General features: G+C 43.4%; 1 protein-coding gene across 2 annotated transcripts in view; it reads left to right on the top strand.

Annotated features, from left to right (window-relative positions):
• The window catches only part of GRIN2A (glutamate ionotropic receptor NMDA type subunit 2A), a 419,536-nt gene that overhangs the window by 219,675 nt on the left and 174,036 nt on the right, over nt 1-25,825 (top strand). For both annotated transcript variants that reach the window (XM_054533449.1, XM_063717183.1), the window contains exon 4: nt 22,935-23,527. In XM_054533449.1, the coding sequence (XP_054389424.1) occupies nt 22,935-23,527 (593 nt within the window). The remainder of the gene's footprint in view (nt 1-22,934; nt 23,528-25,825) is intronic.

The raw sequence follows: 25,825 nt of genomic DNA, 5'->3' as shown, positions 1-25,825 counted from the left end.
GCGGTGTTTGGTTTTTTGTCCTTGCGATAGTTTGCTGAGAATGATGGTTTCCAGCTTCATCCATGTCCCTACAAAGGACATGAACTCATCCTTTTTTATGGCTGCATAGTATTCCATGGTGTATATGTGCCACATTTTCTTTATCCAGTCTATCATTGTTGGACATTTGGGTTGGTTCCAAGTCTTTGCTATTGTGAATAGTGCCGCAGTAAACATACGCGTGCATGTGTCTTTATAGCAGCATGATTTATAATCCTTTGGGTATATACCCAGTAATGGGATGGCTGGGTCAAATGGTATTTCTAGTTCTAGATCCCTGAGGATTCGCCACACCGACTTCCACAATGGTTGAACTAGTTTACAGTCCCACCAACAGTGTAAAAGTGTTCCTATTTCTCCACATCCTCTCCAGCATCTGTTGTTTCCTGACTTTTTAATGATCGCCATTCTAACTGGTGTGAGATGCTATCTCATTGTGGTTTTGATTTGCATTTCTCTGATGGCCAGTGATGATGAGCATTTTTTCATGTGTTTTTTTGGCTGCATAAATGTCTTCTTTTGAGAAGTGTCTGTTCATGTCCTTCGCCCACTTTTTGATGGGGTTGTTTGTTTTTTTCTTGTAAATTTGTTTGAGTTCATTGTAGATTCTGGATGTTAGCCCTTTGTCAGATGAGTAGATTGCAAAAATTTTCTCCCATTCTGTAGGTTGCCTGTTCACTCTGGTGGTAGTTTCTTTTGCTGTGCAGAAGCTCTTTAGTTTAATTAGACCCCACTTGTCAATTTTGGCTTTTGTTGCCATTGCTTTTGGTGTTTTAGACATGAAGTCCTTGCCCATGCCTATGTCCTGAATGGTATTGCCTAGGTTTTCTTCTAGGGTTTTTTATGGTTTTAGGTCTAACATGTAAATCTTTAATCCATCTTGAATTAATTTTTGTATAAGGTGTAAGGAAGGGATCCAATTTCAGCTTTCTACATATGGCTAGCCAGTTTTCCCAGCACCATTTATTAAATAGGGAATCCTTTCCCCATTGCTTGCTTTTGTCAGGTTTGTCAAATATCAGATAGTTGTAGATAAGTGGTATTATTTCTGAGGGCTCTGTTCTGTTCCATTGGTCTATATCTCTGTTTTGCTACCAGTACCATGCTGTTTTGGTTACTGTAGCCTTGTAGTATAGTTTGAAGTCAGGTAGCGTGATGCCTTCAGCTTTGTTCTTTTGGCTTAGGATTGACTTGGCAATGCGGGCTCCTTTTTGGTTCCATATGAACTTTAAAGTAGTTTTTCCCAATTCTGTGAAGAAAGTCATTGGTAGCTTGATGGGGATGGCATTGAATCTATAAATTGCATTGGGCATTATGGCCATTTTCACGAAAAATCTCAAAAATTTTGTTTAAATTTAAGAGGTGCAAGTGCAGTTTTATTACATAGATATTGCAAAGATATAGAACATATCTAGTTCCCTACGAAGTTCTTATTTGCTCCCTTCTCACCAACCCCAAGATAACCACTATTCTGAATTCAATCATCATAGATTAGTTTTGCCTGTTCTTGAACTTTTATAAAATTTCCATTCTGTTGTGTTATAAATGGGCTTGTATAGCATGCCTTTTTTTGTGGCTGGCTTCTTTTGCTTCAGCATGATGCTTTTGTGGTTCATTCATTAGGATGAGTGTAGAAAGCTGTTTACTCCTGCACTCTCCTAGTGATCCCCCACCCCGACACCCCCATATCATTAGATGAGTTCCCTGTTTGGAGCATGTGACCTTCTATTGGGTTATAGCTGTGTATTTCCATCAGAGTGGTACCCAGAGATTCGGACTTGGAATGTCTTCCTCGTGGACCACAGCTTCAGTGAGTCAGTAGTTCTTGGTACATGGTTGAGGCTTAATAAAGGGCCATTAAGTAAACGAGCACATGAATAAGTACTGTACTTCTCTAACAGTCTGTTGGGTGCTAAAATCATACATATATTGAATGCTTGCTATGTACCAAGCACTACAGTGCTGAGTATTTTACATCCATTAAATTGCACATAAATGGAAACAACAATAACAAACACACTTGAATGGTAAATGTTATTAGCTCAAGAGTATAACTCAGGAAATTGAGACTAAGAAAATTACAGCTGGGTGTGGTGGCTCACACCTGTAATCCCAGCACTTTGGGAGAGTGAGGCAGGAGGATCACTTTAGTCCAGGAGTTTGAGACCAGCCTGGATGACATTGGCAAAACCTCATCTCTGCCAAAAATACAAAAATTAACCAGGTGTGGTGCCAAAAATAGAAAAATTATCCAGGGACTACACCTGTAGTCCCTGCTACTTGGGAGGTTGAGGTGGGAGGATGGTTTGAACCCAGGAGGCAGAGGTTGCAGTGAGCTGAGATCATGCCATTGCACTCCAGCCTGGGTGACAAAGCCAGACCCTGTCCAAAATAAATACATAAATAAAAATGAAGTGTATAAAAAAGAAAAATTACACGTTAGGAACAAATGATACAATTAATAAAAGATAGTCTGGTTGACTTCACAGCATATGCTCTCCCTACCTACCTAGGCTGCCTCGTTTTCAAGTTAATTTTTCATTTATAAAAGAAACAGGCTAATTATAGAAAATTTGAAAAATACAGAAAATCAGAAGCAAGAAAATATAAAGGCATCCATATGCTACAACCCAAGAACAGTCGCTCTTACTGTTTTGGGGTATATTATCTTTTTGCATTATTTTCTGTGTATAGTTTTTTTATCTGTTTGTTTAATAAGGTTATTATAAAAGTATACATGCAAAATTATATCCAACTTTTTCATGTAATCTCTACTTAGGTTGTTATAAACTCGGTGTCTGCAATCTAGTTCATTCAATATTTATTCAACTGATATTTATGAATTACCTACTATGGGACATTGTTGATTGAGCCCCTCCTATATGCAAAACTCATTTTTTTCCTTTTTTACTACTAGGCTCTACTATCTGTTACCTGGGCCAGATAGTTGGGTCTCAACCTGGAAGCCACATCATCTCTGCCTTTAATATTGCTCAATTATGTGGTTTCAGTGAGTTTCTAGGTTTGCTGGTGTGTGCTGTGGTTTTTGTTTGTTTTTTTGAGATGGAGTCTCGCTCTGTCACCGAGGCTGGAGTGCAGTGGCCTGATTTTGGCTCAGTGCAACCTCTGCCTCCTGGGTTCAAGCGATTCTGTTGCTTCACCCTCCGAGTAGCTGGGATTACAGGCATGCGCCTCCACGCCCAGGTAATTTTTGTATTTTTAGTAGAGATGGGGTTTCACCATGTTGGCCAGGCTGGTCTCTAACTCCTGACCTCAGGTGATCTAACCACCTCAGCCTCCCAAAGTGCTAGGATTACAGGCGTGAGCCACCATGCCCGGCCAGTGTTTTTAATTAATACACGAATAAAACCACAAGAAAACCATTGGCAAGCCCTCTAGTTCCTTGGGCTCCTTGCTTTAGCACAGTGGAAAGCCTGTGCACTAAGTCAGAACAGCGACTCGTGGAATAAACCATCCCAGGTGAAGAGTTCAGACGTTGCACATCGGTAGCTTGGGTGGCATATTTAAATACTAACCAGGCTCACTCTGCAAATAGATTGAAGTGATTCCAAAACCTCAGTGCCATAACTTGATTTTCAGAATCAGGTGGAACCTACAAGCCTATTATGAGCTCCTATGGGGAGACATGCAGGGCATGAGGAATAGAAACAGGAGGAGGAGACAGAACATCATAATTTTGCTCTAGGTTCAGGGATGGAAGCTGGTTGGTGGGTCAGGGGTGGGAAAATGAGTGAGGCTTTTTATCTCTTAGGAGATTGGAGATGTTTTCAAGAGGGCTGTGAATCATTTGAGGCTGATTTCAGGGCACTGTGACAGATGAGTGCAAATCCAGCCTATTTCTCTGGTCCAGATGAATACTTGTCCTTGTGACACTGAAAACCAAATATTTGAATAGGAATGAGTATTCTGGGGTATTCTGGGGTAGCATGGCTCAGAGGCTCCTAGCAGTTGTTCAGTGACTTGAAAGGAAGATGGTTGTAAAAATTTGGGGCATAAGCTGAACATTTGTCTGATTCAACATAAATTAGCACCAATTCTGCTCATTTTGTGCCTTTTCCCTACCAACTCCTCTATATTTATTCATTAATTCATTTATCTAACAAATATTCACTGAGCACCTTCTGTACAGCCAGCACAAGGGATGTATCAGTGAACAAGCCCATGCTTGTATGGATTTTCTAGTCTGTTAAGGCAGTTTATGCTTTAGTGTTTATTTAGCACCTACTATATGTGGCTTGGAGACAGGTGGAGGTATGAAGCTATTCAGGTTCTAATTTCTGCCCTCAGCTTGCAATCTGGTATGCAAATGAATATATGCAACTGAAACCTAATACACAGCAAACATTCTTTTCCCAGCTCTCTGTAATTCCTGATAGTTCACTTTGGCAAAGTGCTTCCATTCCATGGGGTCTGTCCTAGTACTAATTGGCAGACTATTTGCTTCAGAATCTACTTAAAAATACGGATTTCTGGGCCACACCTCAGACATACCGTGTCAGATAAAATCTGTGGGTACAGAGCCCCAGGAGACCATTGCTGAAGATATGGAAGTGGGGTTGAACCTGTGTGTGTGTGTGCATGTGTCTGTGTGGTCATTGATGGGTATGAGGAGTAGTAAATTTGGCAATTCACAGTCTGGTTTGCCAAGAAAGATGGTCTCAGAAGACCAACATTGCCCAAATCAGCAAGAGGGAGCCATGGCTTTGTGGCCAGTCAACATTCAAGGAGGATGGATTTGGTAGTAAGTTCAGGTCAGGCTGGATGTTATTAATGGCAATTATGATAACAACTAAATGTATTGGGAGTTAATTGCATGCCAGGTGCTTTTACATCAATTGCCACTTTTAATCCTCACAGTCGCTTATGCAGAAGTTATAGTTATCTTCATTTATGGAGAAAGAAGGCAGACACAGAGAAGCTAAGCAACTTGCTCAAACACCCAGCTTGGAGATAGCAGAGCTGTGATTCTGAAGCATTTTATCACTATCTCTCTTTCCTGGTATAACTGAGAGGAAAGACTAGAGAAGCATGCACAATCAACATGGAAAACAAGCCAACCTGTTCTTTGGGGAAGACCTTCATATCAGTGGCCAAGTGTTGCTCATGGGGGCAACCAGTGTGAAAACCCTGCTGAAAACCAACAGGCAGAGGCCCAGGTGATGTTCACCTGCCCATGTCTATAGAAGAGTTCTCAGGTGAGGGTCAAAGAGGTCCAGGAAATACGAGAAACCAAGCCCTTCAGAGTCATCGAGGGGCATCTTTCAGTTGTTAAATTTCCCAATTAAAGAAGAGTTGAGATAGCCCCATTTTGACATGCTTTGCTGTGGTTGGGAATTTTGGCCCTATTGCTAATTATGATGCGATGACATCATTTGGGTAATCTCCCTTCCTATTGGAAGCTGCCTCTTAGGTTTTATATTTGCTTTATTTCCACTACTCTGGCCACCCAGTGCATGCAGAGAACAACTGTGGATTGTGATATTGTTATTGCTAATGTCTTTCAAAGTGAATTGGGGTTTCACACGGGAAGGCATGAAAAAAGTTTATTAAAGGAACCACAGTATCAGGACCCAAATACGGAGGAGTGCTCACAGAAGTGAAAGAGCTTGTTCTTCCTTGGGTGGTCCATGCGATAGGAAGTGGCTGTATCCCACAGTGACAGAAGCCCTGGGTTTGGAGCTCAATCCCATATCCACTGTGTGTGTCCTGAACATGGGTAGCTCCCTTAAATAATTTTACCTGAGTAAAATTAGGGGCTGGCACCAGGTGAGTGCTGGTCCCCCTGGCTAAGAACAAGCCCTAGGCAGATAGCACACAGGGCCAGAGTGAAAGCCAAGGGCATTCCCAGGGTGGAGGAAGTTAGGAGAATTCTGTGATCACAGAGAGGCAGAGGTATGCTAATAAGGGAATTAACACCTTTTCTCTGATTAGCAGCCAGGGAATTATTGAAAGGGATTAGACAGAAACTGTGAAAAGATTCTTGGGCAACTGAGAGGTGAGAGGAAGGTAATACCCTCTTCTTTAGGTACAAAGGAATACAAATACATTTTCTTAGCAGAGAACCAGTCTCTTTCACCCTCACCCCAATGGCTTTCTTAAAGACCCTCACACTTGCCTCCTATCCGGGCACCTTTGCATATGAAGCACCTTCTTTGCAAGAGGCATTCTTTCCTCTTTGCCTAGATAACCCCTACTCCAGCATCTCCTGTTTGGAGAAGTCTTTGACCATCTAAATTATTCTGTTTCCCCCATTGTGCATTCTTAACGCACCATAAGCTTTTCTTACAAAATGTGAATTTCAATAGCAATTTTACACGTGTGTAGTTGTTTAATTAATATTTGTCTTTTCCATCTGGATCATAAGCTCTTTGAGCCCAGGTTTCATGGCTGTTTTTGTTCACTACTGGATTCTCAGCCTTCAGCACTGTACCTGGTCCAGAGATGAATAAATAGTAGGTTAAATGAATGAATTAATTAAAGACACAGTTAAGTGATAATTGACATCTGGCTCACTGTGCAGTTCTAGAAGTTGGTAAGGCTCATACTATTTGTCATTCCTGTGAAGAGACTGAAGCTCTAAAGATCAGTGAAATGAAGCGAGTTTCCCGAGACACACGGCTCATATATGATAAACCAGGACTTGCATAGAACCCCCGAGAATCTGAATTTTTATTCACCTTTGCTTTAAGTATGGGTATTATGTAGCTTATAGGTAGAGGTTTAAAATTTTTTAAGTTAAAACATGAAAATAACAGAAAACACAAGAAAGCCCACAGGACGGTGGATTCTTTCCAAACATCTCACTTCAGTGGCAGCTACATTTGGAGAAAGTCTACTTCTTGCATTTAAATTACCTGTCACAAATCACAGTGTTCACCCAGTAGCAGCTAGGAGGGGCTAATTCAAGCCCCTGGGAATTGTTTTGTGTCTTGATCATGAGTCTGAACAACAGAACTTTACAAGGATGGTGCAAGCCGCTTTTAAGGGGTGATGGAACCAATGATAGGAACCAGCACCTAACACCTGGCAGAGACTTTGTCAGCGTGATGCCAAAGCCCCTGGGGATTTCTGCCCAAAGGTGACACAGCCTGATGGGTTTCCTGGTTTGTTGAAGCTGGCGGTGAGAGAGAATTTGAAAGAAATGACTTGCTCAATGCTGTGTGACCCAGGGAGCTCATTCGCATTGATGCACTTAGGCAAGCTGCCTAACCTCATTCAAAACAAGCCAGTAAACCAGTAAACCAAAACAAAACCAAACATAGAATTAGACTCCTACAGTGCTGGAGATACAGTGATTAGTAAAACAAAATAAAACAGCACACATAGCCCCTGCCTTTCTGGACAGTTTGTTTAAATGGGGGACACGTACATTCATGAAAGCAGTCTATAAATCAATGTTGATTAAGAGCCACATTAAGTACTATGCAAATATTAGGTTGGTGCAAAAGTGATTGCTGTTTTTGCCATTAAAGGTAGGGGCAGTAACGGTAATCACTTTTGCACCAACCTAATACGAGAAAGAGCATAGAAGAGAGGAAATTTGCTTAATCCGTGAGGGTATGGAAGACATCCCTTAGGAAATGATGATCTAGAAATGAATGAAGGAAGAACAGGAGTCAGAGAAGGTAAGAACAGTTCAAGGAACCTGGAACAAGACAAGCAAAGTCTCTGTGGGGGACACAAGGTGGCCGAGAGGTCATTGCATCCAGAGAGGAGCAAGCAAGGCGGGGAGGCTGCGATCTGTGACAAGACTACATATCCCACTGGTATCCACAGGCCATGTGGTGATTTGTGGTATTTGTCCTCAGTGACATTTGACACTGAATGGTCAGCACTGGAGTAGTGGTAAGCTCAGGCTGTTGAGAGAGTGAAACCCTCACCTTGACTCAGGCAATTGGCTGCAAGGATTTATTGACTGCCCACGGGGATGACACCAAACTCATTCCCAACTTCAGACAGTCTGTAGAATAAGTACAGTCTGATCCCAGGTGATGGAAACCACATCATCACAGTCACTATGTGCATGATAACTGTGGAGTAAGCCTAGCACCACTTGCTACAAACTTATCACTCAACATAATGAACATAAAGGACGCTGGCCTGGAGAAAGGAGGACTTTGACTCTTACTGAATTCTGGATTCATCCCACTGCATGACTTGCTTTGTCGATGCATTTCATTTAAGTCTGGAGAGGACTTGAGTGCCGGGTAGAGAGATTTATTTAGAGGCAGAAGGCTCATTAAAATCCCAACCTTTTTTGTTTGTTTGTTTTGTTTTAAGCCAGGGGTATCTCTAATTTGTGGCCTGAAAATTTTGCTCGGCAAGGGATTGAAAAATGGAGAGATGGGTTTGTATGCCAGGATTGTCTAATCACCATTTTGTGTGAGCTTTAGAAAAGAACTCATTCTGCAGGCTATTAATGAGGTGAGTGTTTAATGGCCCCTTGATGCTCCCCCATCAGATATAGTGTCTTGAGTTTTTAATAAGCTCTGTTCTCGGTCCTTTTCAAATCGGAGTGTTGGAACAAATCCTTGAGGAGACATCAACAGTAAGATGATGCAATGTGTGTGAGCTGGAAAGAGCAGCCGTCTTAACTCCAGAGAGTGTCTAGGAAGCTGTCTATCTCAATCTGCCGACCACGTGCACATCTAATTTTCACTTCCTTTCTGTTCTCTGGGGAACAAGACACACTTGGGTTTTACGTTTTCTCTGTAAAGAAAAAGTGATGTCCAGGGTGAAAAACTAAGGAATCTTGTTCTTCAACATTGAAGGTATATTGCAAGTATGATTTTGGAATTAAAAAGGAAAAATGTTCACTTCGTTTTCCTTTAGCATGTAGGGAGTTATTTTAGGATATCCTGTGTTTTCTGGCACAAGTTTCTTTGTCTAGGACAGAAGGATTGACATAGAGGACCTGGGGAATGGGGAAAAAAGAAGGCAGGAGGAGGAGCCCCCTGACCCCAGTTTGAATCCCAGTATTCAGAGAAATTCTTCAGCACTAAGCTGCTCACATTCCCAGTGGGCGCCATGTTCTTCAATCTCTGTGTCTCTGCACACTGTCTTTGCACACTGTCCTCTCTGTACTCTCTCTCCAGACCTTTCCAGCCTTCCCAGCCTGTGCCAGGTTGCCCTCCATCTACAAGGACCTCAGGGGTCACTGGGAACCCTTTCACCCTCTCTTGCTGGGTTGGGTGTGTCCCCTTCCTCTGCATTCCCTTGGTGCCCTGAGCTTTCTTTGGCCACAACTCTCACTACTGGAGCATGCTGAGGGTGGGTTGAGCTCTGTGGCTCCATGAATTTCTCTCTGGGTGAGTCTTGGAGACCAGTGAACCCTCCACACTTCCAGCCTTAATTTTTCAGGTACAAAGTGGGAAGAAGGAGAGCCTTCTATTTATTTCTCGTGGTTGCTACAAAGTTTGCAGCAAATATGAAATACCCAAGGGTGAGTGGTATCGTTGGGGGCTGGGAGGTCACTGGGCAGTGAGTGTCAGGGCTTCTCTGTCCTCTGAGCCCTGAGGAAGGAGTCCCTTCTGTGTTCAACAACACTGGAGAAGACAAACTTACCTGAGGTTGAAGAACACATGGGCTGACTTGGGCTCTCGCCTGCAACCAGCTCTGAGTGTGATGAGAGCCAGGAAGCCCTGGGGCTCAGCATGAACACAAATGGACCTTATTCGATTGTGTTTTTCTCCTTTCAAATAGTAATTTGGACCCTTTTCAGAGGCTGACATTCAATTTCTTTTTCTATGTCACTTCGGAGAAAAATACAAACCATCATTTTTTCTGTTAAAATCTCTCCCTTTTCCACCCCTTGTTTATGCTCCTAGTTCCATTTGTGCTCAGAGTTTAATTGTAATGATGAGCTCTGGTCACATTTAGTTCATCCTCTTCTTTTGAGCTGCAAGTGGGTCTTGGACAGGCTGCCCAGCTTAGTACTTGCTGGAGAGAACAAACAGATATTAGCTTTTTGACATGCACGCCTGTGCACACATACACAAACACAAACACAAATGCACCCATGAGAATTTAGCATTGCTCTGTTAAAGGGGCAGATGATATTCTGTATTTGGTCTGCTGGTCTCCAAAGCAGTGAGAGGTGAATAAATCGGATGCCCATAAGATGCTTATTTACATAAGTTAAAGGATGCTCTGTATTGTGTTAGCTTCAGTGGGGGGAGTGATTTGCGAGCAGAATATTATGCTCCAGGAAGACAGTGCAGATTAGGTTGCTAAATCTCCTGGCATTAGTTCAGGGTGCATTCTTCTGCTGTGGATGCATTGCTTCCAGAGGAATAAGCTGGTGATGGAAGAAGCACTGTGCTGGGGAAGGGTTGATCTTCAGATGGTATCTGAATATATGGGAGAATGACCGGGTAAAGGAAAGGGAACTCACAGGTTAAGCACCGATAAGGAGGAGGTGCACATTGCCAATGGTGAAGAGCAAGGGTTTTGGAATCCAGTAAAATTTAAATTAATTAGTTTTGACATTAGACATTAATACCACCTTCTTCATGGGGTTTCATTAAAGACTGAATGAGATAATGCGGAAGAAATGACTGGAATGCAATAAATAATCAGTGAACAGCTACTCTACATGAGCTCATCTGATCTATGAAGTTGGTGGAAATTGCTTTTCCTGTTTTACAGCCTAGGACACGGAGGCTTAAGGGGTTGAGCCAGTTTCTCAAGGCCACATGGGTAGTGTGTGGAAGAACTGAGGTTTGGACCTAGATGTGTCTTATTCCAAAATCCTTGCTCCTTCCACTGCACTAAGCCACCTCCCATGATTTGGCTGGGACTCTGCTCCTATGAAGCAATTATAGCTGTCCTGTTTGCTATCTGCTTAGTAGCCTCATTAGAGAAGGCTGTCATTACAACCTATTCAAGTTGTAGGGCTCTGCAAAGTGAGAGGGGGGAAAATGATGCTTGCAAAGCTTTCTGGGAGCTTTGGATACCTAGAAGGAGCAATAAGATGTGGGTCTCCAGGTACCCACATCTGATGGGTGGTGACCTCCTCCCTCTTAGACCCTTGGTAGTTTCTTTTTTCTACCTTGGCCAGGGCCTCAAGTAACCATGAGGTCCAAGGGCTCCCTAGGGATCCCCTCACACCACCTGCGAGACTAAAGATACCTAGGAAAAGCTTTTGCTGAGGATATGTAGCTGGGAGAGGAGAACACATAAAGGGGCTTGGGAGTGGGCTAGAGATTAGGGGAGGGAAACAGTCTGTCCTTGTGCTCACAAGAGCCCTGAGTCAGCTCTGACAGCAGCAAGGACATGGGCTCTTTTTGGAATCAATTCCTTTCCTGGGTTTTGATAGAGAAGGAATCCACTTTGCCTGAATCTGTTTGGTTCCTGAATCCTAGAGAGCAAGTAACAAGGGTTAAGACAGTGAAGAATGCCAGCCCAACCCTCCTCAGAATTGTTTATTACTTTCCTGCCTTCAGATTGTGAGAGTTTATGTAGCAATGGATTCTCACACTGCAGACACTCAGTTCTACCTCTGAGCCCCCTCATCTCACACCCCCTGTTCATCCAGCTCTCACTTATACCCTGCCCTCTCTAACCCATCACTGTGCTACTAACTCAGCCACTCCCTTTCTCACTGGATGTTCATTTATTTCTTCAATCTCTTATACCCACAACTCATGTCACATCCATCCATCCATACATCTGTTCATCTGTCCATCCATCCATCCATCCACCCACCCATCCATTTATCTGTCCATCCATTTATCCCATCTATCCATTCATCCATCCACCCACCCATCTACCCATCCACCCATCCATCCGTCTGTCCATCCATCCATTCATCCATCCATCCATTCATTCATCCACCCACCCATCCATCCATCTGTTCGTTTTTGTGTTCCGTCATCCATCCATCTACCCCATCCATCTATCCACTCATCTGTCCATTCATCTGCCCACCCATCCATTCATCCACCCACCCATCCATCCACCTGTCCATCCATTTGTCCAATTTGTCCATCCATCCATCCATCCATCCATCTGTCCATCCATTCATCCATGCATTCATCTAGTCTATTCATCCGTCCATCCATCCATCCATCTGTCTGTCCATCCGTTCACCTGCTTACTTATACCTTCACTAAATGTGTTCTGAGCTCCCCATGTACTGGGAGCTGGGCTGGGTTCTATTACTGTACAGATGAATTAGCATTAATCTGGTTGCGTGGAGACAGCTATTTAAATAGACACCTAAAATACCTGGTGACAATTGACAATAGAGACCTGGACAATGTGTTCTGGGAGCACCGTGGAGGTGGAGGGGAGAGAGGAGGTGGCAGCTGTTTCCTATTTCCCCAGTGAGCTCCCACATTAGTCCCCTACCTTTCAGTTCATGGAGCTCTTGCTCATTACCCTGTTACAGATGCCCCAGCTCCCCTCCAGGTAATTAGAAAACTGCCAGGTCCATTTTATAGATGAAAAAAATGGAGGCTCAGGGAGACCCAGCCACTTGAGTACATTTGTGAGCTGCAGCGATGGCATGCAGAGAAGGGTGGCTATGCATACCCTGGGGTCGTTTTCTTTGCTTGGCAGATGGCCATGGGCACTGTAGGACTGACTGGTGCTTCCTTCTCTCTCTGTGCTCTTCTCTTTCCTGGATGGCTTCAGTTCTCTGCCAGGAGTGAGGCAGTTCACCCCAGGGTGGCCCCTCTTCCTTTACTCCCGCGCAGTACGTTCTGACTCAAAGCTGAAAGTGCTTTGCTGGGTAAGACGATGGGGACTGACAGGCATGACATACCTGTGACATACCTGAAGGAAACACACGGTGGTGAGAATGTTAGACATCAGACACTGTCTTATTTCATTGCCTAGTCCTCTCTGGGATGCACAGAGGTCACCTGGCACCAGGACCCCTGGGTCAGAACCATCACTCTGAGAGATGCTTGCAGCGTGATGTTCGGCGTGCCATGTGACTTGACCTCTAGAACTTTGCTACTGAAAACTTGGTCCATGGACTAGCAGCAACTGATGCCACTTGGGAGCTTGCTTGCAATGCCCCAGCCCCCACCTGCTGTGTTTTAACACACACAGCGGTGTGTTATGATTCTTATCTCGGAGCGGAGGTGATTCTTATGCTCATTAGATTTTGAGAACTGCCTCTCTCTAAGCCCCAACTTCCTGAACTGTAGAATGGGAATAGAAATATTCACTGAAACATCAGTGTGAGGATTAAATAAATGCACTTGAAGATCTCTGTGTCATCAACTGATTGTCCTGATTTGTCCAGGACTGAAAGGGTTCCTGCAAAGCAGAACATTCAGGTTTAACATTGGGATGGGTTTTCAACCTGCTTTCACCTCAGTGCTTGGCACGCGATAAGAGCTCCTTTGCCATGGTGCTGCAAAGCTGTGGCATTTAGAAGACGTGGAAAAAAGCCACAGGGGAACTGTTTGTATTTGCATTAGTGCTGTGCTGGTGGGTTGTAGTGTTTTGGGTTTTGTTGCTGTCATTGTGGTTGATTCTTTCTTGATTACAACAGCCACGATAATCACAGCTCTCATTAATGGAGCTCTCGGTATGTGCTCAGAGTAATACACGCATTATCCCAGTCACAACAACCTCTTTAAAGTAGGGAATAAAATTCCCTCCATTTAAAAAAAAAATGAGAAAATGGAGCCTCAGAGCTAGTAAGGATTTTGTCCAAGGCCCAGACACCAGTAAGAGAAAGAGCTGAGATTTGAACCCTCTATTTGGTACCAGTGTCTGTGCCTTTGATAACAGGAACACACAGACTCCCAAAGGGAGAAGAAGCAATTTCTTCTGGAACTTGAGCATTCAGAGCTGTTTGTAGACAATTCTTTGAGAACAGTGGGATACTTTTGAAACGGACATTTCGACGAAAATGTTTACCACCAGGGCCTGCCCCTAGCAAATGTTATGGGAAAGCCCGAGACACTCCTTTTTATTGCAGAAACAAAGCTGCTTCCTTCAGTTCAGCAGCAGCTCCTCTATGTATGACAGCCGGAGACGAAAACTTAATGAACGGGACTGGTTTGCTTTTTCTCTTTGCTGGAACAGCTTAATGACAAGCGATTATTATTGGTGGCAACTTGTCATGTCTTAAGTCTGGGTCTTGGCAGTTGTGGCTGTCAGAGTCTTTGAGAAGAAACCAATCTCAGCACATATTAGAGAAAAACAAAAAACAATGAGGAAAGATGAAGAGCTCATGCAGGGAAAAGTGAGATTTGTGAAGAGAGGTGGGTGTCCCAGGAAAAAGGGAAGAATGGTGAAGAAAAGGAGAAGAATGATAAGAAAAGGGAAGGATGATGAAGAGAGATGCACTACCCTGTAGTTTGAATTATTCTGATTCAAGTTCAGGAAGATGAGTTAAGCATGTCACATTATTTTTTTCCTAGCCAAAGTGGCATCATTAATCTTTGATTGCAAGTGACAGAAAATCTAATCAAATTGGCTTAAGCAAAATGAGGTAATTAATTGGGACATGCAATTGACAAGAAGAGAATTTGTCTTCAGGTGTGGCTTGAACAAGGTGTTCAACACGGACATCAGATCTTGATAACTCTCCATCTTACAGCTTAAACTTTGGGTCTGATAGCTTTCTTCTTAGGATGGTATATAGTGGTTGGGTGGCCGCCAGAAATTCTGGCCGAACATCCATCCGAGTTCAAGTCTAACAGTAAAAGAAGCTGTCTTTTCCTAGTCCCTTTCTTCATAAATCCAGAAAGCCACTCTGATTAGATCAGATTAGGACATGTTCCACCCCCGAATTAATTACTGGCACTATGGGTCAATTGGCTTGACTGAGAGAGAGGAAAATGAAGGCTCTCAGGGGGCATTCACTATTACCAGTAAAGGAAGAACAGATGCTCAGTGGTCAGAATAAAAAATATCCACCACGTGGCTCAGGGAGGCCTATGCTTCATGGAAAAAAAAGGGATCTGAAGAAAACAGTTTCAGAGGCACAGAGAAGGCCAGTGGCCTAGTCACAGTTGGGACTTGCAAAATAAAGATGTTTCCTTGTGCTTAAGTTTATCAGCTCCTCAGAGACCCGACCCCATGGTCTCTGGTCCAGTAGGATTTCCCTCTGGCTTTGGTGGGAATCAGGCTTGCTTTCTGTGTGAGATTAGCTGGACCTAGCCCCAGACAATCCATAATTGCTAATGACCCTGTTTGGAAGCCTAGAGTCAGATGCTCACCTGCAGGTTGACAGAGCACCAGGTGAAGCCAGCTTGGGCCTTTGCTGTTTCCTTGCATAACAATAAGGGTCTGAATCTCAGCAGGGCCTCCTTTTGGCCAGCCCTGCTAATGATCTAGAAAGCAGGGCTGAGTTCAAGAGCAATGATCATGGTGTGGTCCTAATTAATGTACAATATGTTGGGCTGTCCTAAATTAGCTGCAACGAGAATCAAGAAATACATTTCTCCATGCATTTATGTGTTCTTTCCTCTGGCATTGCGGACTTGATAGTGGGAAACTTGGCTCTGGGTGGTAAACTGGGACAAGGTCTGAAATTCCCAGGAAAACATGGAAGTTCTAGCCACAATATTTGAAGTTAGAGTACTAGTTGACTAAATGATATAGCAAACGAAAGATGCTGGCTGCATCTTTCAAGTCATAACCTAGCAAGTGTTATGGGAAAGCCTGAAACATTCCTTTTTATTCCAGAAATAAAGCTGCTTACTTTAGTTCAGCAGCAACCCCTCTATGTATGACAGCCCTTCTATGTTAGTCAATGTAGGCTTACCTATTGGCACAGATCAGAATTCCAGAGGGAAGAACAGGGTTATCTTACACAAAATCCCACAAATTCCAGGTTTCTCCCAGGTTCCCTGTTAGGAGACACTGGTGGCACACTTAGCAGAGGAGTTTTTTGCAATACAGTTGACCTAGGAATTAGATACAGACTCCTTATCCTGACTACAGGGCACTCATTGTGTGATGTGGCCTCTGCTTCCTGTCCTAACTCATTTCTCACCACTCTCTCTCTTGCTCCTTAAACTTCAGCTGTTCTGACTTTCCTTCTGTTCCCTGAACTTGACGAACCCTCGCTTACCTTGGCATATGTGTCTTCTGCTGGAATGGCTCTCCCTACTCTCATCTCACCCCTAATCTTTGCCTGGATGACTCCTCCTTCATATCCTTTTGATCAGCTCCAATGTAGCAGATCAGATGACCTAGAGTGGGGCTCCTCTCTCCACCCCACTCCTGAACTATGACATCATCTGATTTTCTTGAAATTATTCTATTTTTTTTTATTCACATTTTTAAAATTTGAGATGGGTCTTACTCTGGGGTTGGCCAGACTGGTTTCAAACTCCTGGCCTTAAGCAGTCCTTCTTCCTTGGCCTCCCAAAGTGCTGGGATTACAGGCATGAGCCACCATACCCGGCCAAATGTTCTATTTATTGATGTCCTTCTTTGTTTGTCTCCTCCCCTAAGAATGTAAAATTCATGGAATCAGCGTCCTTCACTTTGGTAGCCTCCTTCCCTAGATTCACTTTCCTGGAACAATGCCTGGCACAGAGCTGGAGTTTGTTAAATTTGTTGAATGAATGAAAGACAATCCACGGATGAATGTCTCTTTCTCGAGTGGTAGGTCTGGCAGGTCTGCTTAAGTACATAGAGCATGGGATCCTTTCCTGCCCACAGGCTGTCTTGCACTCTAGGGGAGATGTTTGTGCCAGTTTCCTTCTCAAAGAGGTGGTCCAGCAGTCTGCAAGGTGGTGAGAGGAAGTCAGGAGGGCCCTACCCTCAAGAATTCTCAGTCTGAAGGACATGCAAGATTCACAGCTCTCCGCAACTAGGCAACCACATACGATCCAGATTAAAATCTTTAATGCAGGGATAATAATAAGACATCCCACTGTATGCTATATAGAGCTACATACTGGATATGCCCAACAGAGATATTGGCTATGATGATGGTCATGATGATGATGGTGAGGAGGAGGAGGATGGATGTGATGATAATGGAGGATGATGATGACAGAGGAAGGGGGAGGGAGGTGGGTGGTGGTGGAGTAGTTATTTTCCAGTGGGACCGATTCAGCTTATGTGCACGTGAGAATGCTATCCATCTGAATCCTCAGGCTTACCAGGCTTATTTGATGCTTTTACTTTTCCTCTCACCCCTGGAAATTGAAATAAAATATGTTGAAATGCTCAGTTGATACACTATGTGAGTAACAGAAAGCACATCAGGGCTTACCGGGGCTCACAAGGGCAATCCTCAACAGGAGAATGCAAATTCCCCAGGAGTCTCTCTGGATCGTTGCTGGGTTACCTCCATTATTTCCCTTTCTTGGCAGACAGCAGGAAAATAAGTTGTGGAAATGGGTGTGGGGTTGACAATAGTGACCAATTCTCTCATGCTTCTTGGGGGTAAGCCTCCTGTCCCTCTCATCCTTCCCCAAGTACTTATCAGGCCCCTAGTGTGTGTCACACATTGTACTTGGCTTTAAAGATACTAACTTGAATACCTACTTCTCAACAATACTGCTGTTGAGAAGAGACAGAGGAAAAACTCATAAATCAGCTTTAAAGTTCAGATACTTAGGCCACAGAGATTCCATTTCAATCAGACTTGCATGGGGCACAATGCATAGGTTATTCTTTGATAACTCTTCAAGGGATTCATATGTGCAGCCAGGAATGAGAGCCACTGATGTGAGCAAGTGAAAACTGGATGCATCTCACAATGACTGAGCTGCCATCACCATGAGGCCATGTAGATCTCAGGGAAGTCATTTAACCTCTCATCCTGTGTCTTTAGGAGAAATGCCATCCATGAGTGTTATGCCACTTGCTTTATCTCTTGAGTAGTTAGGATCAAAGAGATAATGGGTGTGGGTGGGCTTTGTAACATTTATGAATGGGTAAATGGAATGTAAGTTGCTATTAGGCTCTAGGAAATACCAGGATTTGGTACCCATGGAGTCAGGTATCACCCTGGGGACCCAGCAAGCTCTGGAACATTCTGGAACAGGATTGAATGCTCTAGGCCTGATTGAATGAGTCCTCAGTTATGATGGGACTGAAACACAGAGTCTAGAGCAGACACCCAGAATCCCACACCCTCGTGCCTCCCTCGCTCTGTGTTTAAAACAGTTTGTTCTGTCTTCCGCAGAGCAGTGAGCATGGGGAGAGAAGTGCTTTTGCTTCAGAACCAAAGTGGGTGTATGAAATCTGTTCCTCTCCCCCAGCTGCACATTCTAAGGAAGCCGAGTGCCAGAGGTGGTCAGAGGCTGATATGTAGAATCCGAAAAGTACAGGCTGAGCCATAGCAGGAGGAGGTAAGTGCAGGAGAGGTGGCCTCTACCATCAAGACAGGGAGTGGAAAGGACGTTCAGGGGCTTTGGGATATTTGGCATATTGGACGCCAGGCCCTGGGAGTGTGGCCAGATTCCCCATCATGTCCTGCCAGTTCATAAAATCACTTTAGAAAATCCCAAAGCTAAATGTAAGCCTCTTCATTGCTTTGCTATGCAATTATATTTTGCAAATAGGCCCTCGCTTCTGTCCCTCCAAGGGGTAGATGATGCTTTTGGTCCATGGTGGTTTTTGGGTTGAATTTTAAGATGCCAATAGAAATGACAGTGGTACAGGGTAACTGCATGATGCCCAGGAAGGACATTAGGGATGGTTTCTCTCCAAAGCATGGATTTATTGCTGTATGGAAAGGCAGTTTCTTCTTTGCATTATACAGGCTCCTTGGGCTCAGAATGAATGAGCTGGTTTGCATGGGGTGGTGGGGATTTGAAACCAGCATGTCAGTGGACCTGGAGAGGCCAGTTCTTGAAATAGGATGAGGACCCTCTTAGGTTTCTGATGATATCTGTGTGGTCTGTAGGACCGAGGATGTGGAGACAAGCACCAAAACTGTCAAAGTCAGGCATGGACAGATGAGTCTCCCACTTCTCCCTTTTCATCCCATTCTCACAGCAGACCCATGTGATGGAAGGGTCATTATTCCTATCTTATAGGTAGAGAAACTCAGGCCCAGAAAGATTAAGCACTTTCTCAAAGCCACGGGGCTGGCTAGGTTAGCCACAGTCCCTCAGAGGCAGGACTTGAATTCAGGTTCAATAGACCCTAGAGCTCATGGTATTTCAACTATAAAGCTGGTGCACATAGATGGGTAGGCTAGGGAGTCTGAACTTAACATGGTAGGCCTATGGGAGCTATTGATGACTATAGAGCAGGGCAGTGGCATGGTTAAAGGGGTGCTTTAAGAGTTTCAACCAGTGCTTTAAGAGTTTCAACAGGGTGAGTTGTTGAGATGCTCCGAGTTCAAAGTGTGGATTACCTCTTGCAAAAGATAGCATAATCTCCTGATGTGAAATATTTGCTGAATACATCATACGTGATGGGCACTACACTGGGTGTTTTGATACAAGAGAATCATTTAATTCCTACAACTTAATGAGGAAGCACCATTATTGGCAACAGCAGAGTGCAGAGGTAAAAACTCGAGACCCTGAGGGCAGGCAAACCTGATTTTCTACCTGTATGAACCTGGAAAAATCACCTTACTTCTGGGTCTTTTTTTGTTTGTAAAATGGGCATACTATTAGTGCCAACTTAGTAAGGTGGTTGGGGGTGGCATTAAATGAGATAGTACCTAGAAAGTAAGGAGCAACATGACTCTCATAGAGTATTTCTAGCATGCTTACTATGATCATTATTACCATAGCCACACCCATTTTATAGATGAGAAAACTGAGACTTAGAAAGGCTGAGTGTTTTTTGTCCCCTCATCCAAGGCCACATAATGAGGACTGGAGCTGGGTAGTCCAGCCCCAGAGGTTCTAGTATTCTCCATTTTCTGGGGAGAGGCTGCGAATGGGGATCAGCATAGTGCGTAATGGGAGAGATTCAGCTTGGGCTGAAGTTTGGCATGACAGGGGGTGGAGACAGCACAAAGCAAGGGTTTTTGCACCTACTCTTTCACAGATGGCCTGTGCCGAGCTGGCTTTGGGCCGATTAACTGCTGTCCGTCTAATTATCTTTCTCCTGAGGAAGTTCACAGTGCAGCCATGCCCTCCTCTACATGTGGAGAACCAGATAAGATGTGTGTGCTTACAGCTTTGCTCTGTGCACAGACCTTTTCATGGGTATCCTGGTCATGTCTAGCTCAGAGTACATAGAGCAAGGGTGTTGGAGGATCCCACATTCCATCACCATCTGGCATGTCTGACCTCCACCTCTCCACCGATACCAATACCAATCTTCCCAAGGAAGTGTCTCATAGACCCTTTTTATTAGGTTCCAATGGTGCCTTTAGCGTGTGTCCTGTTGAGAGGTTTCTCTATTCCTTGTGTACTCAGTGCAAGATGCTGATCCACCACCTTTTGCAGTCAGAAGGTAACTCTGGTGACTGGCTTCCTTTGAGGCATCATTTCCATGGGAGTTATCACATTTCTTTTGTAATTTAGAACATTTTTGCCCCATCCCAAGAGGCGTCTCACAGTGTGTGAGGTTGGCGAATATAATTGCCTTTAGACTCTACTTCTGTGTTGTCTTCTGTTGGTGTTTTTTTTTTATCTTGTTGCCCTATTTTGGCATTAATGAAGTTCTATGGACAACTGCTGAGGTTTATAGGTCTTCTATATTCTCCTCGTTATCAATAAAGGACACATTGAGATATAGGTTGGGTATTGGATGGTTGGGTAGTTCCTCAGGGTAGGAAGGTGTAGGTGATGATGTTGAAAGTTTCGTTTTGTTTTGTTTTGGACACAATATTCAGAATCCACACAAAATACAATCTCAGATACTGAATTCCCCTTCTTTCCATTTCTGGTCTTAACCAAGGACATTCCTCTTAGGCTTCATTCACATCTTCATTCCCTTGTCATCCATTTATGGGTGTGCCAAGACTTCTGCCAGGTTCTGGGGACATAAAGATGAAAACAACAAAAATCTCTGCCCTTGAGGAGCTCACAGTCTTGTTGAGATGTGATTTAAAATGGTTAATCAATTCAAGAATATTAGATTTCTGCAAAAGCTACTGTAGGGAAAACAATAATTATCCACAGTCTTTAAATCTATTACCCACTTTAATTGATTTAATTAGGTAAAATTCATGGAACTGCAATGTTGGAAGGGGCCCAGAAGACATTTATTCTTGTTTCTTTTCTCTGCCTTCAGGCCACACTTCACTCAAATTATCCCCCAAACCCATGCATTTCAGAAAAGAACAGTATTTCGAAGAACTATAGCTTTTAGCCCATTCTGATAAAACTTTTAGTGAGCACCCACAGGGAAAGTGATGTAAGCTTGTTGAAGGAATTGACACGCACAGCTACAAAGTATTGTTCTGAAAAACATGAATGGAACATCCACCTTTCACACACACACACACCCACAGACACACACACACACACACAGACGCGCTCTCTCTCTCTCTCTCTCTCTCTCGCAGTGGAATCCTCATAAGTTATCCTGTTGAGGGTTGTGTTCAATACTCATGGTAAATACAGAATGCAAAATAAAAACATGGCTGTAATATGGTGAGGACCTTTTGATAATTCTTTCAGTTCCCTGAAAGAAATATATCTCAGCACTTCTCAAATCCTGTTTTGCTCTAACACGGAGGCATACCTTCTGTTTAGTTAGCATTTTTGCACTGTGTCCACAAGTCAACAACGTGGTTTAAGCATCTGTTCCATACAGATCTTCAGTGATCCCAGGAAGACTGTAGTTGAGTATCAGAAAGGGGGCAGGATGCAGAGTCACGGCACTGATGTACAGATGCCTACTTGCTCTGTGACTGTTTTGAGCCTCATTTTCCCTGCCAACAATACCAACTTTGTAGGATCATTATGGGGATTTGAAGAGTTAGAGGGTATGAAGGCAGTTTGTGTATTGTACAACTGTATGCATCACCTGCCTTTTCTAAATGGAAGTTTGTTCTCATGATTGTAGATGGGTGAAGATGTTAGGGCTAATAGAGGCCCTTGAACCCAACATAAGTTACAATGCCACTTTCTAGGGTGAGAGCATTCAGCGACTCTCCCTTATGCTCTGAATAGGCCGTGTGTGCTAGGATTTCTGCCAAGCTCTTCAACATTGTATCGTCCCCCTCCTTTGGGCGCCATGATGCATTCATCTACAGCTTCTGAGATAGTCGCAGTGCATCCTCGGGATTCCTCTAACTGTAACATCCATGCACTTCTCCTCTTCCTCACCTGGATGCTCCTTCAGCACTTCATATGCCTCTTTTAGCTCTTAGTTTCTGGAAGTTGTCTTCCACTTAATTCTTATTAAGAACACTTAATAAGGTGTTTGATAAATATTTGTTGATTGAAAAGGTAGATGTCCACATGGTATTTATGATACTCTGTATTATGTGGGAGCCGTATGTTCAATTGACAGAAACCCTACTCAAACTACTTACATGAACATAGAAACTCACTGGCTTCTATAACAAAGGGGTCCAGGAGAAATGGCTTCATACTTGGCAGACTCTAGGGGCTCCAAATATATCGTTAGAAAACTGTCTTTGCTGATGCTGTTTTGTTTCCATGGCTTGATTTTCCGGTCATGAGCTGGGGTGGGGGTCAGATAGAGTTTGTTCTGTTAGAACCGTATAGACTCAAAGGAGGAAGGGGCAGGATGAACTAGAGGAAAATGAGAAGAATAGATGATAGGCAAGCAATAATTACAGACATCCTTCCAGGACCTGGCTTTGAGCTCCTGAGTACAGGGGCTTCTCTCCTCTCTGTATTTGCAGGATCTGTTCTGGAGTCTGGCATACAGTAGATGCTCAGGAGTGTCTGCAAATGATTGATGTGTGATTTACTTTCCTTACTTCTAGGATACAGTTTGTGTTTCTGTATAAACCACCTCCCGCCTCATCCTCTGTTTTACTTTCTTTTCACTGGCAGGATCCGACGTCTACCTTCTTCCAGTTTGGAGCGTCCATCCAGCAGCAAGCCACGGTCATGCTGAAGATCATGCAGGATTATGACTGGCATGTTTTCTCCCTGGTAACCACCATCTTCCCTGGCTACAGGGAATTCATCAGCTTCGTCAAGACCACAGTGGACAACAGCTTTGTGGGCTGGGACATGAAGAATGTGATCACACTGGACACTTCCTTTGAGGATGCAAAGACACAAGTCCAGTTGAAGAAGATCCACTCTTCTGTCATCTTACTCTACTGTTCCAAAGACGAGGCTGTTCTCATTCTGAGTGAGGCCCGCTCCCTTGGCCTCACCGGGTATGATTTCTTCTGGATTGTCCCCAGCTTGGTCTCTGGGAACACGGAGCTCATCCCAAAAGAGTTTCCATCGGGACTCATTTCTGTCTCCTACGATGATTGGGACTACAGCCTGGAGGCGAGAGTGAGGGACGGCATTGGCATCCTAACCACCGCTGCGTCTTCTATGCTGGAGAAGTTCTCCTACATCCCCGAGGCCAAGACCAGCTGCTACGGGCAGATGGAGAGGCCAGAGGTCCCGATGCACACCTTGCACCCGTAAGAAAGGGCTTTTTGTCTCCCAATTTTGCTGTTGTTATTGCTTGCTTACATACTCATTGTTGGAAATACGCACTGAAAATGCAGAATGTTATGTGTTTACTTGCGGGATTTTTATTTTGCTCTCCTCTCTCTTTCTCTCATCTCCTTTGTAAGATAAGTCACATCAAACTTTGTTTCCTGCAACTTACCTTTTTCTTCTACTCAACAATATACCTTGGAAACCTACACCTGGGATTGATCAATCTGTCTGTCTGTCTATGGCTGTATCTCAAGTGTATCTATATTTTTTGTAACTCATAAAGATTTGAACCCAGATAAGTCTAACCTCATAGCCCTCATCACATTCTTCAATATGGTATCATGGTATCATGACTTAGTTCTCCAGTCTGCATAATGATAGGAATTTAGGAGTTAATTTTCTTTTATTTAAAAAAATTTTGTGGGTACATAGGTATATATATTTATGGGGTACATGAGGTATTTTGACACAGGCGTGCAATGTGAAATAAGCACATCACGGAGAATGGGGTATCCATCCCCTAAGCATTCATTCTTTCAGTTACAAACAATTCAATTTTATTTAAGTTATGTTAAAATACACAAGTCGTTTATTATTGACTATAGTCACACTATTATGCTATCATATAGTAGGTCTTATTCATTCTTTCTATGTTTTTTTTACCCTATTGATCATCCCCACCTCCGGCCCCAAACCCCAATACAAAAATGTGTTTATTTATGGGATAAGTGAAATATTTTAGTACAGGCATACAATGTTTGATAATCGCATCAGGGTAAATGGGGTTTTCTTCACGTCAAGAATTCATCATTTGTGTTATAAACATTTAATTTAGGGATTTTGTCAGATTATTTTCCCATTAGAAGCTAAACAGCTGTGATAATCTTTATACATGTCTAAGCACATGTGCAAGTGTTTTTTCTAGGGTTGATTCTAAGATATAGAATTTTTGGGTCTTAATGCGTGTGCATTTTTAAATGGAAGCATCTATTGCCAAATTGTCCTGCAAAGTAACAACACCAATTTATAGTCACACCAACAGTTTGTGAAACCACCCAGTTTCCCACATCCTCACCAACATGTTACGCTTTGGGGAAACTTCCCACACTAGTGCTCCTGGTTTCTGTTTGATTTTGCATTTGATTTTTTCCCTTCTTGTATTCTAAGTATTTTTGTAGACCATTGGAAATCTTGGCAAACATTACTCGCAGAACTGCATTATATTCCATTATGTGAATGTATCATAATTTATTTAACTACTCCCATCTTGGCGAACATTTAAGTTAAATTTTAGGTTTCTGAGAAGTGTCATTGTTCCTCGTGGCCCATCATTATGGTTCAGCTGTTGAGATTTAGAATGATCATTCCTATCCCCATTTTGCATGGTTTTGCCTAATGTTCACTGATTTAATCCATGCTTTATTCCTCAGATAATGAGTAGTGTAGAAATGTAATTAAGGGCCTCAACTCTGGAGTTAGACTTGTCTGGGTTCAAAGCTTGTCTCGTCCACTTTCTATATGACTTGCACAATAATTTTACTTTTCTGGGCCTCAGGTGTTTATTGCAAAGTGATGATAATAGCACCTAATTTCCAGGCAGCGGTTCTCAAGCCTTAGCAGGCATCAGAGTCTCTGGGAGGACTTGTTAAGACACAAGTTACTGGGCCTCAATCTCAGAGTTTCTAATGTAATAGAAAATATGGGGTGAGCCCAGAGAATTTGCAATTTCTTTCAAGTTTTTGGGTGATGCTGATGTTCTTGGTCTAGGGGCTGTGCTTTGAGAACCAGTGTTCTAGAGATTGTCATATTCATTGAGGTGCTGCCTGAAAAGTACTGTTTAGCACAGTATTTACCACCTAGTAATATTAAGTAACTTCCAGAGTGATCAGTGAAGTTTTTGGTCATCAGAAATTATAGTCAGCAGGCTGGGCATGGTAGCTCATGCCTGTAATCCTAGCACTTTGGGAGGCCGAGGTGGGTGGATCGCTGGAGGCCAGGAGTTTGAGACCAGCCTGGCCAACATGGTAAAACCCTGTCTATACTAAAAATACAAATGTTAGCCAGATGTGGTAGAGCATGCCTGTGATACCAGCTACTCAGGAGGCTGAGGCAGGAGAATCACTTGAACCCAAGAGGGAGAGGCAGAGGTTGCAGTGAGCTGAGATTGCACCACTGCACTTCAGCCTGGGTGACAGAGAGAGATTCCATCTCAAAAAAATAATAATAATAAAAGGGAAATACAGTCAACAAACCATGTTGGTTTATTGCCAGCAGGG

This window comes from Pongo abelii, chromosome 18 (assembly GCF_028885655.2).
Source record: "Pongo abelii isolate AG06213 chromosome 18, NHGRI_mPonAbe1-v2.0_pri, whole genome shotgun sequence".
Taxonomy (NCBI): Eukaryota; Metazoa; Chordata; class Mammalia; order Primates; family Hominidae; genus Pongo; species Pongo abelii.
The sequence above is the reverse complement of the archived record's forward strand: the minus strand, read 5'-3'. Positions and strand labels throughout refer to the sequence as shown.